The following is a 12,283-nucleotide window of genomic DNA, read 5'->3' on the forward strand; positions in this document are numbered from 1 at the left end:
TTATAGATGGGAGCCACCACATCCAACTTAGCTCCTGTTTTTAACAATGAAATTGTAAATAAGTTTCCAACATCATTGCTTTGAAATCCATCTTCTATCCCTGTCAGATTCAATGTACAAATTCAATAAGAATCCCCTCCCTCCCCCCACCTTTTTTGCCACTAGGTTTTGAACTCAGGGCCTTAGAACCTCTTGGTTGTTTGGCTGCTGCTGTATCACTTAAGTCATGCCTCCAGCCTGGCTTTCCACTAGTCATTTTGGAGATGGAGTTTCACATACTTTTTTCCCAGACTAGCCTCAAACTATGATCCTCCAGATCTCAGCCTTCTGAGTAGCTAGGATTGCAGGTGTGAGCTCCCAGCTCCCAGCTAAGCATCCCAGTTTCTGTCAAAGGGAAGGAGGAGAGAGGAAATGCGGTAAATATCTTGATCACCATAGTCCACACTTCCTCACAAGTCCTAGATAGGAGCCTCAGCTTTTCCTCCCTCCTGCTTCAAAGACCATGGGCTCTGCCTGTTTTCTGTCCTTCTCATACCTTGATCACTCGTTGGCTTTTTTCCTCCTCTTCCTCCGCACCTGCCTTGCTCAGGCTGTGTCTGCAACCATGTGTTCCTTCTCCTTCATTCGCTTGATTGAAGAACTCTTTTATGATCATGTATGCAATTCCTGCCTCAGCTCTGAAGTCTCTGAAACCAAACTGAGACTCATTTTCTGTCAGCAATAAGGCTGTTGATTCTGCCCTGAAAGCAGTCAGAGTCTGCCACTCCGGCCCCTCACTCTGTCTCCACTCCGGGAATAAACAAGTGCCTGAACTGCTCTGTACATAGGAAGTGCCATGTCTGGCTCTGGCTTCTTTTCCCAAACCTCAGGTCCTTTATCTTCAGGACTTCTGCCTTTGCTTTCCTCTTATATTACCTCAACATGTCTGCCTTGGTCTGCCTGTGTTAGTTATCAGTTATTGTGTAACGGATCACTCAAACACACAGCCAAAAGAAGTAGCACAACTCTGGGTGAGTAAGAAATCCAGGAGCAGCTCAACTGGATGGGTTTGGCCGTTTTCAGACTTCTGATCTCCAGAATTGTACTATTAAAATTTTGGATTTGTCAGGCCAGTCACTGGTGGCCCTTACCTGTAATCCTAACTACTCAGGAAGCTGAGATATTAGGATTGCTGTTCAAAGCCAACCAAAACAGGGAATGTCCCTGAGACTTTAATCTCAGAAGTGGAGTTATGGCTCAAGTAATACAGCATCAACCTTAAGCAATGAACAGCACTCAGACTTTGAGTTCTAGCTCCAGTGCCACACACACACACACACACACACACACACACACACACACACACACACACACAAATTAGGCTAGGAATGCAACTTAGTGGTAAGCATGTGGCCAAGCACATACTTAGCATGCATGAGAACCTGGATTCAATCTTCAAAGCACGGAATCTAAATAAATAGATAAATCAGTGTGTTGCCACAAAGTTTGCGGTGATTCAGCTCAGCCCTTTGGGCACAGCTGCCTGCCCTGAGGTACCCCAGGCCCACTGTGGGAAACTGCTGTGGGAGATAGTTTTCCCACCCCTATGCAGCTGGAATCTATCTGACAGCCACAGCAGCTCATGCGCAGTAGGAGACAAGCAATCTCAACCTGGGGCGTTGTATTGTGAGTCTGGCTGACCGATTGCTTCTGTTTGCAGCCAACATGGGGCATTTGCCCTCGGGACCCAAGGAGTTCCTGGGGATGCTGGAATACAAGCGAGAGGATGAGCCCAAGCTCATTCAGAACCTCATCCTTGGTAGGAAAACCTAGACCTCTGAACTTTGGCTTTCTCTTTGAGAACTTGAATCTTGGTCATGCCAATGATATGTTAGGCAAGGCAGTCTTTGCCTATCCTCTCTCTTCCTTTATAGCTTCTGCCTCTGCCCTGCAGAGGAGGAGGAGATGTGTACATGCCCTTGACTGTGTGTGTGTGTGTGTGTGTGTGTGTGTGTGTGTTTGCATGAGCGCATGTGCACATGCACTCAGGTGCATGTACAAACGCACACTCAGCCTAGTACTTTCCCTTAGCTTTTTCAGCTCACTCTACCACTTGAGCCACAATTCTGCTTCTAGCCTTTTGTGGGTTAACTGGAGATAAGAGTCGCCCAGGCTGGCACATGGACACTCTCTCCTCCCCCTTCCTCTGCCTATCCTCCATGGTATTCAGCCAGGAGCCTCTTTTCTTTTCTTCTTCTTCTTTTTTTTTTTGTCAGTTGTGGGACTTGAACTCCAGTCTAGGTACTGTCCCTGAGCTTTTTCACTCAAGGCTAGCACGCTACCACTTTGAGCCACTTCCAGTCTTTGAGTAATTAATTGGAGTCTCACAGGGACTTTTCTGCTCAGGCTGGCTTCAAACCACAATCCTCAGATCTCAGCCTCCTGATTAGCTGGGATTATGGATGTGAGCTACTGGCGCCTGGCTCCCAGGAATCTATTTGTTGTCCTGTACCAAGGGGAGCAACCGTTGACTTAACTTCTCCTGTAAAGACTTTCTCTTCCCTTTATCTCCATCCTGACTCTCTACCATCCTCTTCTCCAAGGTACTATGGGACTCCTGGTTTCCTGCTTCAAGGAAGTTTCCTGTGATCACGTATCACCATCAAAGAGATTGGGCTGGGGACGGGGCATGTATCTGGAGTTTCTTTTTTTTTGCCAGTCCTGGGCTTGAGCTCAGGGCCTGAGCACTGTCCTTGGACTTTCTCAAGGCTAGAGCTCTACCACTTGAGCCTCAGCACCACTTGGCCTTTTCTTATGTATGTGTACTGAGGCATTGAACCCGGGTCTTTGTGCATGTTAAGCAAGCACTCTACCACTAGGCCATCACAGCCCATTTTTGCAAAGCCATTTTTCTTTTTGTGTCAGTCCTGGGCTTGAACTCAGGACGTTGACTGCATCCCTGAGGTGTTCGTTATTTCGTTCTTTCTTTTCCTTTCTTTTTTCCAGCTAGAATTGCTACCCACTTGAGCCACAGCTTCACTTCTAGTGTTTTGTGGTTATTGGAGTTCAGAGTCTCACTGACTTTCCTGTACAGACTGCCTTTAAACTATGATACTTAGATCTCAATCTCTGGAGTAGCTTGTTTTATTTTATTTTATTGTGGGTCATGAGGGCTTGAATTCAGCCTGGGCACTGTCCCTGAGCTCTTTAGCTCAAGACTACTGCCCTACCCTTGGGCCTGGATGCTGTTCCTACCCTCTAGCCAAGCCCCACTTCCCGTTTTCTAGAGGTTAATTGGAGATAAGAGTCTCAGGTCCTTTTGTGCCTGGGCTGGCTTTGAACTTTGATCCTCAAATCTCAGCCTCCTGAGTAGCTAGGATTATAGGTATGAGCCACCACGCCAGCTTATAGAGTAGCTTGTTTTATATGAATGAACCACTGCACTTGGCTTCTCCCCCTCCCTCTCTCCAAACTGGAGACTGAAGTTGTAATTTTCCCTGATAAGGAGATCCCACCATTCTGGATCCCCAATATAAGAAAGAAACTCCAGGGGCCAGGACTGGCACAAAAAAAATTTTTTTGAGGAAAAAATACACTGAGGGGAGCAGATGGCGCTGGATTGGTTCCTCTGAGAGAGAAGGGGCCTGTGTACCCAGGCTCTGCTTCCCTCTAGACCCTGGGTCCAGCCAAGCTCAGCTCAGCGGGCGTCCTTGCTGTCTCCCTCTTTCTGCTCCAGACTTGAAGCCCCGCGGTGTGGTGGTGAACATGATACCAGGGCTGCCAGCTCTCATCCTGTTCATGTGTGTGCGCTACGCAGACGCCCTCGGTGACGCCAGCATGCTCAAGTCCCTCATGAACAGTGCCATCAATGGCATCAAGCAGGTGGTGAAGGTAGGGCATGGCCTTTTGACCCTGCGCCCTGGTAGGTCTGGTGTGGGAAAGGCAATACGCCCATTTTGCCTGTGGTGAGCCTTGGTCTTCCGTGAGCAATACAGGATTCCTCACCCAGTCTGAGGCCCACCTAGGGAAAGAAGCCAAGCAACTAGGACCAGAGAAGCAGGCACAGCTCTGCCAGTAGGCCTCAGAGTGGTATGAGTGGGACAGCATCCTGGCAGCCACTACCCACAAAGCTCCTGTGCCCGAGTGTGGGAGCTGAGCTGTGAGGGTGTGCATTCTCTCAGCCCCGTGAGTGTCAATGGGCAGGGCCAGGAGGAAATGGGCAATTACTCATGTCCTCCGTCTCCAACTGCTCCAAAGACCACAGTACATACAGTTATTTCCTTTTCAGAAATGGAGATGAGCTGTGTGTGTATGCATGAGGTTAGCAGTATGATTAAGATGGTGTCGCTAAGAGACACCCCCACCCCGAAATACACACAGTCCCTAGTGTTCCATGATGAGCCATCCACATCAGAGGTGACTGACGCTGTTCAAAAAGGAATGTACTCTTGCCGGTCGAGGTGGCTTACCCCTGAAATCCTAGCTACTCAGGAGGCTGAGATCTGAGGATCAAGGTTCAAAGCCAGCCCGGGCACAAAAGGACCTGAGACTCTTATCTCCAATTAACCTCTAGAAAACTGGAAGTTGGGCTTGGCTCAAGGGTAGGGTGGTAGCCTTGAGCACCCAGGCCCAGGCCAAGTTCAAACCCCATGACCCACAAAGAAAGAGAGAGGAGAGGGAGAGGGAGAGGGAGAGGGAGAGGGAGAGGGAGAGAGAGAGAGAGAGAGAGAGAGAGGAGAGAGAGAGAGAGAGAGAGAGAGAGAGAGAGAGGAGAGAGAGGAGAGAGAGAGAGAGAGAGAGAGAGAGAGAGAGAGAGAGAGAGAGAGAGAGAGAGAGAGAGAGAGAGAGAGGAAAAACAAACAGGGCTGGGAGATTGGCCTAGTGGTAGAGTGCTTGCCTAGTATGAATGAAGCCCTTGGTTCAATTCCTTGGTACCACTTACATAGAAAAAGCCAGAAGTGGTGCTGTGGCTCAAGTGGTAGAACACTAGCCTTGAGAAAGCCCAAGGAGAGTGCCTTGACCCTGAGTTCAAGCCCCAGGACTGTCAAACAATCACCTAAGTAAAAAAGGCTAAAGTCATGGCTCAAGTAGTAGAGCACTTGCCTCGTAAGTATAGAACCCTATGTTCAAACTCCAGCACAGGAAGGAAAGGAAAGAAAAGGGGAGAGGGAGAGGGAGAGGAAGGGGGTAAGGCAGGCAGGAAGGAAGGAAAGAAAATTAATTTTGGTCAAAAGCTTTCTACTAACCAAACAGGTAAGATGTGTGCAGTCTTGGCTGAGATGAACAAGTAATCCAACTTTTTGGTTTTTTTCCTTAGGCACATCTAGAAGACTTTGAGATGCTGTCATTTTGGCTTTCCAATACTTGTCATTTCCTCAATTGCCTCAGGCAGTACAGTGGTGAAGAGGTAACAGCCTTGTCTTGACCCATAGTCTGAGTTCCTGTTTCTTAGGATTCTTTTCTTCCTATCGGTTTCTTCTTCACATATCATGTCTAGACTTCAGTTTGTCTTCTCATTTTTCTTTGAGTTTTTTTGCCATGTTTTTGAATTCTGTTATACATAGATTTATCAGTCCTGTTCCTTTATGATTTATGTCTTTAGACTCTAAGAATCGCTACCTATGATTATGAGTATTTCCCTTTTAGACTTATATGACTCACATTTAGAGTTTGTAATAGCATTTGTATCTCTGAGCATTGCCACTCAAGAATGGCGCTGTACCACTTGAGCCACAGCTCCACTTCTGGCATTTTGAGTGGTAAATTGGAGATAAGAGTCGCTTCTAGACTTTCCTGTCCAGGCCAGCTTTGTGATTCTCAGATCTCAGCCTCTTGAGTGCTCCCACCTTTTAAGAACTCATTTGATCTAGATGCCACTGGCTAATGCCTACAACCGTGCTAAAAGCCAGCCTGAGCAGACATAGTCTTGAGACCTTTATCTCCAGTTAAGCAGCAAAAAGTTGGAACTAAAAGTGTGGCTCAAGTGGTAGAGTGCCATTTGTGAGCAATTGACTGCCTGGCCCTGAGTTCATGCCCCTGTCCTACACAAAAAGAACTCATTTGAGGCAAAACAGATATTAAGTTTTGAAGGTATAAAGTTATGCTAGTCGCCAACTATAATGCCATTAGTTTACACAGTGTTTTTATTTGCTATGAATTCTAATATGTATGTACTCAAAATTGCTTTCAGGAATTCATGAAACATAACAGTCCCCGTCAGAATAAGAATTGCCTGAATAATTTTGACCTTTCGGAATACAGACAGATTCTTAGTGATGTGGCCATACGGATATATCATCAGTTCATTATCGTAATGGAAAATAACATCCAACCAATAATTGGTAAGAAGTAAATTGATGACCAAAAAATTTGTATTTGTAGAATGTAGTTGGATGCTGATATTTCATACCTGTAATCCTAGCTTCTGAGGAGAGTCATAGTAAAGCCAGCCTGGGAAGAAATGTCCTAGAGACTCCATCTCCAGTGAACCAGCAAAAAGTTAGGATAGAGATGTGGCTCAAGTGTTAAAGCACCAGCCATGAGCAAGAAAGTTGAGCAAGAGCTCAAGCTCCTGAGTTCAATAAAACATCATTACATCAGTATCCATCTTTTAGATATTTTGCTTGTTTAAAATGAGTCCATAAATAAGCAACCGTATGAAGCAGTTTTCGTTCTTTAAATATGATTGATCCAGAAGGAAAAAAGTTGGAAAAAAATCTCCTATTTATGAGGATTTTTTGTTTTTTGGGTTTTTTTACTTCTTACGTAGCTGAGCCAACTGGGTCTGAAAGCCCCAGATCTCATTTAAATCCTCCATCACCATCCTCAGCAACCTCAGAGTTGAAACAGTTCCTGAGTTAGCACTAACCTGTTCTCTTTCCTACCTTGCCATGAACGGAACAGTGCTCCACATTCAGGGACCCCCCCCCCCACACACACACACATGGCAGGGCACCCTGTCCCCATCCTCACTGCTTTTGCTTTGCTCGCCTCACTGGCCCTCTGGGAGATGTCCTTCTCCTGACACAGGTCCTCGGAGGGCAGAGGCAACACTTCCTCCCCATCTCCCCACAGTGCCAGGCATGCTGGAATACGAGAGCCTGCAGGGCATCTCAGGCCTGAAGCCCACGGGCTTCCGGAAGCGTTCGTCCAGCATTGACGACACAGACGCCTACACCATCACCTCCATCCTGCAGCAGCTCAGCTACTTCTACAGCACCATGTGCCAGAATGGGCTGGACCCCGAGCTGCTGAGGCAGGCTGTGAAGCAGATGTTCTTCCTGATCGGCGCCGTCACCCTCAACAGCCTCTTCCTGCGCAAGGACATGTGCTCGTGCAGGAAGGGGATGCAGATCAGGTAGAACCCCCAAGCTGTTGCTTACCTGGGGTGGCGGGGGCGGGGGGCCTGACTAGAGTGAAGGCTACCTTACTTCTTCCCCTGCTGCAGCATCAGAACCCCAAGTGGGCTGTATGGTTGGGGTGCTGTGTCACTGAGAGGCGGGTGCAGGCCATAGGCCCCTATCTACTCACCTAACCCCCCACCACACCCATTTGATCTCTGACACGGGCAGTTACAGAGAACTAATAATGATGTGTTTATGTATTTATGTTTGCGCTTGAACTCGGCTTCCTGGAGCTCTGTCTTTTCACTGAAGGCTGATGCTCTACCTCTTGCTGACTAAAATAGAGGTAGAGTGGGCAAGGCTTCTGGGCATGGCCTGCTCCAAACCACAAACTTCAGTCCTCCAGGTCTCAAGATTACAAGCAGGAGCCACCAGAGCCTGGCTTAGAAGTTGTATTTTAGGACTGGGAATGTGGCTTGGTGGTAGTAGAGTACTTGCCTAGCATGCATGAAACCCCGGGTTCAATTCCTCAGTGCCACATATCTAGAAAAAGCCAGAAGTGATGCTGTGGCTCAAGTGATAGAGTGCTAGCCTTGAGCACAAAGAGGCTCAGGGACAGTGCTCAGGCCCTGAGTTCATGCCCCAAGACTGGGGAGGTGGGGTGAGGGAAGCAGGCTAGGAATAATAGAGTCTGTCTTCCCAGTTAAATGGGAAACAAGCAAGAGAATCAGAGTCCAGGCTGGCACAGGCAAAAGAAAAAACAAAAGCCTATTTGAATAACAACTAAAGAAAAAATGAAAACAAATGGGGGCCTGGCCCTAGTGGAGGGCACCTGGCCACATCTTTTCATTCTTGACCTACCTCCCTGCTTTATGTTAGTGCTCCCCAAGAATGTCATGTGATCCATTGCTTTGGGTCACAAGTGAGAGGCTGCAGGCCCTTGCTCCTGAGCCTCAGGGAGCCCTGCTCCTCTGGGGCAGGCTTCCACCTTCCCTGACTCCCTCCCCGTGCCTCTGCTCACCCCAGGTGCAACATCAGCTACTTGGAAGAATGGCTTAAAGACAAGAATCTGCAGAAGAGCATAGCCCAGGAAACGCTGGAGCCCCTCTCTCAGGCAGCGTGGTTGCTCCAGGTCAAGAAAATGACGGACAGTGATGCCAAAGAGATCTGCGAGCGCTGCACCTCGCTGTCAGCCGTGCAGGTGACCCACCGGGCTGCATCCTGTCCCCCTGGGCGACCAAGGGCAGAACCTCACTACTGGCATGTCCTTATCGGGCTTATGTCCCATGCCCCACCTAGCACATTGTGATATTAGCTTGTCCACGGAGCTCAGTGTGTATGTGAGGGTGAATGAGGTGGGGGGCGGCAGGGGTGAGGAGGGCAGAGAGAGCCAGTTGCCCTCTTTTGTTGTTGTTGGTGGTGGCGGCCCTGGTACTTGAACTCCAGGCCTGGGCGCTTATCCTGAGCTCTTTTTGCTCAAAGCTAGCACTCTACCACTTTGAGCCACAGTGCCACTTGCAACTTTCCCGTGGTTAATTGGAGTCTTGTGGACTTTCCTGCCCCACCTGGCTTCAAATTGTGTTCCTCAGGTCTCAGCCTCCTGAGTAGCTAGGACTACAGGCTGGAACCACCACCATCAGGCTCCTTCCATCCCCGGAGCCTTTGCTTTCTGAGAGCAAATCATAATATGGAAGTTCCTGAGTCAGATTTTTAATCAGCAAGAGCTCCGTGTTACCCGGTGTGCACAAACATCCCTTCCTGGGATTTCAGACCCAGCGTTGGGTTCTCTTCCATGGCTAACCCCAGGCTCTGTGCTGTGCGCAGATCATAAAGATCCTGAATTCCTACACACCCATCGATGACTTTGAGAAGAGAGTTACTCCGTCCTTCGTCCGCAAAGTACAGGTGAGTTACCTAAAGATGGCGTCAGATGCCCATTCAGAATTAATCTGGTGATGGACTAGCACCAGCTGAGCAAGCAAATAAACGAAGCAAATGCAAGGACCGCAACTCAACCCACTCTCATCACACACACACACACACACACACACACACACACACACACACACACACATACACACACACGCACACACAGAAATTAATTAATATGGTGACATCCGAGATTAAAGATCTTTAATCTGGTGGCTCATGCCTATGGTCCTAGCTACTCTGGAGGCTGAAATCTGAGGATCGCAGTTCAAAGCCAGCCCAGACAGGGAAGTCTCTGAGACTCATATCTCCATTTAACAACCAGGAAAACCAGAAGTGGTACCATGGCTCAAAGCAGTACAGTGCTATCCTTGAGGGGGAAAAGCTCAAGGACAGCACCCAGCCCTGAGTTCCAGCCCTACAACTAACCAGAAAGAAAAAAAAATCAGGTTTATGGTCAGTCCATCCTGTAGGAAATGATCGTTGGGAAGAAAGCAGAGCCAGTGAATGTGTATGAGCATTGATCTGAGGGTCCCCGGCCCTTTGCAGCTGTGCTGTACACACCCCTGCGTGGCTGGTGTGCGTCACCGCCTTCCTGGTGACTTTCTTAATTTTTTTAGAAAATGTTTAAATTGTTATCATAAAGGTGTTGTCCAGAGAGGTTATAGTTTCATAAATCAGGTAATGAGTATATATTTCTTTCTGGACAATGTCACCCCAGTTTTTCTCTCCTGTCCCCACCCATGTAGTGTCCAGTGAGTGTCGCTGCTGCATTCATTCCCCTTTCCTGCTGACTTTTCCTTGCCCTCCATTTCCCAGCAGCAGCAGGGTGCTGTACTCCCATGTCCCTACCCGCTCATCCCCCTTCCTCCCGATTCCAGGCTCTCCTGAACAACCGGGACGACTCATCGCAACTGATGCTGGACACCAAGTACCTCTTTCAAGTCACCTTTCCCTTCACCGCCTCTCCACACGCGCTGGAGCTCATCCAGATCCCCAGCAGTTTCAAGCTAGGTTTTCTCAACCGATTGTAGCAGGAGGAAAGGAAGGTCCGCGTGCCTGTCCATGTGCAACGGGGCAAAGGCCAAGTATTCTGACTTCAGTTCCACTGACTTACAGCGCACTTCCTGGGAGGCTCCTAGCTTCCTCTTGCTGTCTTGGGGCCACTCTTGCTTGTTTTAGGGTACCTCTGGGGTGACCACTGAGAACACAGTAACTCTTAGGGTTTCTAAGGTTCCCTGGCTGTAACTTCCAGAAAAATTACCCTATTTGGCCACTAAATCTACCCAAAGACCTCTTGTCTCATGCCTGCTCTGGAGGGAGGGTTCCTTGACTGTCTTAATTAAAAAATAGATCTGGCATTGAAAAAAAAGAAAAAGAAATACTTCTTGGGGCCAGGAGTTTGGCCTAGTTGGTAGAGTTCTTGCCTACCATGCACGAAGCCCCAGGTTAGATTCCTCGGTACCACATACATAGAAAAAAAAAAGCCAGAATTGGTGCTGTAGCTCAAGAGGTAGAGCACTAGCCTTGAGGAAAAATGCCCAAGGACAGTGCTCAGGCCCTGAGTTCAAGCCCAAGGACTGGCAAAATAAATAAATACTTCTTGGGCTAGGGGCTTAGCTCAAATGACAGAGCACTTACATAGCAAGCATAGAGAGCCTCAGATTAAACCCCAATACCGTCAGATATACATATAAAGTTGTAAGAGACTATTCAATCTGAGCTTAACCATTAGAAGTAATGTGTGTGTGTGTGTGTGTGTGTAATTAATATACTATCAGAGCTGACTTGCCAGGCCATTATCATCTCCTCTGAAAGAACAACCAATATATACGTCATAATTTGGTCCTCACTAGTGTATGATTCCTCAGACCTCCCCCCTACACACTTTCTTTAAACATAAAACACAAGGCTGGGAACGAGACTCAATGGAGGAGGCTTTGTTCTATCCCGACTCCTCCAAAAGTAATCGTATTTTTAAAGTTTTTTTTATCTAATTAGTATTCTAACAGATGTTAAGTTTTTTTCAGAAATAGTAAGTGAAGACTCCTCAGCCTTGAGAAAGCTGGATTTCCCCAAGTTTTATGGAAGCTGGCTAATTCTTTATCACCCAAATGCTTGCATTTAGATCACAAAATGTCATTTGTGACAAGCATTCCTAGCAAGGGCCTGCAGATCCTTTGTTTTTCTGCCCCCCCACACACACACTTAGCACTTATTTGTGTCCTAGACGATGGCCAGGCCAAGGTTCCAGAGTCCAGACATGGACTCAGCTGTGGGAACCACACTTGACCTTGGAACAACTCCACCCTGCTGAGATTCATTCCCGTACCCTATATATGAAACCAGGAAAACTAGAACTTCAGTAACGAAATCGGTTACCAGGGGGGCTGGGTTCCTAGCAGATGACATATCTCTTCAGTGCCTCTTAAAGATTGCACTCTCTTCCTCTCTACCTCCTCCTCCTCCTCTTCCTCCTCCTCCTCCACCTTCTCTTCCTCCTCCTCCTCCTCCTCCTCCTCCTCCTCCTCCTCCTCTTCTTCTCCTCCTCCTCCTCCTCCTCCTCCTCCTCCTCCTCCTCCTCCTCCTCCTCCTCCTCCTTCTTCTTCTTCTTCTTCTTCTTCTTCTCCTTCTGTTTGATAAATATTATTTTAAATGATCAGATGCACATGGGTGCCACCTCTTGGTGTTATTCCCCTAAGCATCCTCCTTTGCTCTCACTGTGTATGAGTGTTGGCATCCTGTATAACTTATTAGGTCCAGTGTACTTTAGATGTAGCTTCTGCTGCACATAAGAGAAAAACATGTCGTTTGTCTCTCTGAGCTTGGTTTTCCTCGCTTAATACGATTCATTCTAGGTCCACCCATTTCCCTGCAAATTATGATATTTTTCTATGTAATGACTGTGTAAAATTGTATTGTGTGTAGATAGGTACCGTGATTTCGGGATCCACTCATCTATCGTAGGGCACATGGGCTGTTTCCACACTTTGGCTTTTGTGAAGAGTGCAGCAATGAACAAGGATGTGCAG

General features: G+C 47.7%; 1 protein-coding gene across 1 annotated transcript in view; it reads left to right on the plus strand.

Moving 5' to 3' along the window:
• The window catches only part of Myo5c (myosin VC), a 59,625-nt gene extending 48,148 nt beyond the window's left edge, over positions 1-11,477 (plus strand). The window contains 8 exon segments of the mRNA XM_090358396.1: positions 1,630-1,798; positions 3,716-3,870; positions 5,297-5,386; positions 6,170-6,320; positions 7,054-7,336; positions 8,349-8,523; positions 9,147-9,227; positions 10,133-11,477. Coding sequence (XP_090214522.1) covers positions 1,630-1,798; positions 3,716-3,870; positions 5,297-5,386; positions 6,170-6,320; positions 7,054-7,336; positions 8,349-8,523; positions 9,147-9,227; positions 10,133-10,285 — 1,257 coding nt within the window. The 3' untranslated portion in view covers positions 10,286-11,477.
• Positions 11,478-12,283: the final 806 nt, after the last annotated feature.

This window comes from Megascapheus bottae, chromosome 25, assembly GCF_031878675.1.
Source record: "Megascapheus bottae isolate mThoBot1 chromosome 25, mThoBot2.hap1, whole genome shotgun sequence".
NCBI classification, from domain to species: Eukaryota; Metazoa; Chordata; class Mammalia; order Rodentia; family Geomyidae; genus Megascapheus; species Megascapheus bottae.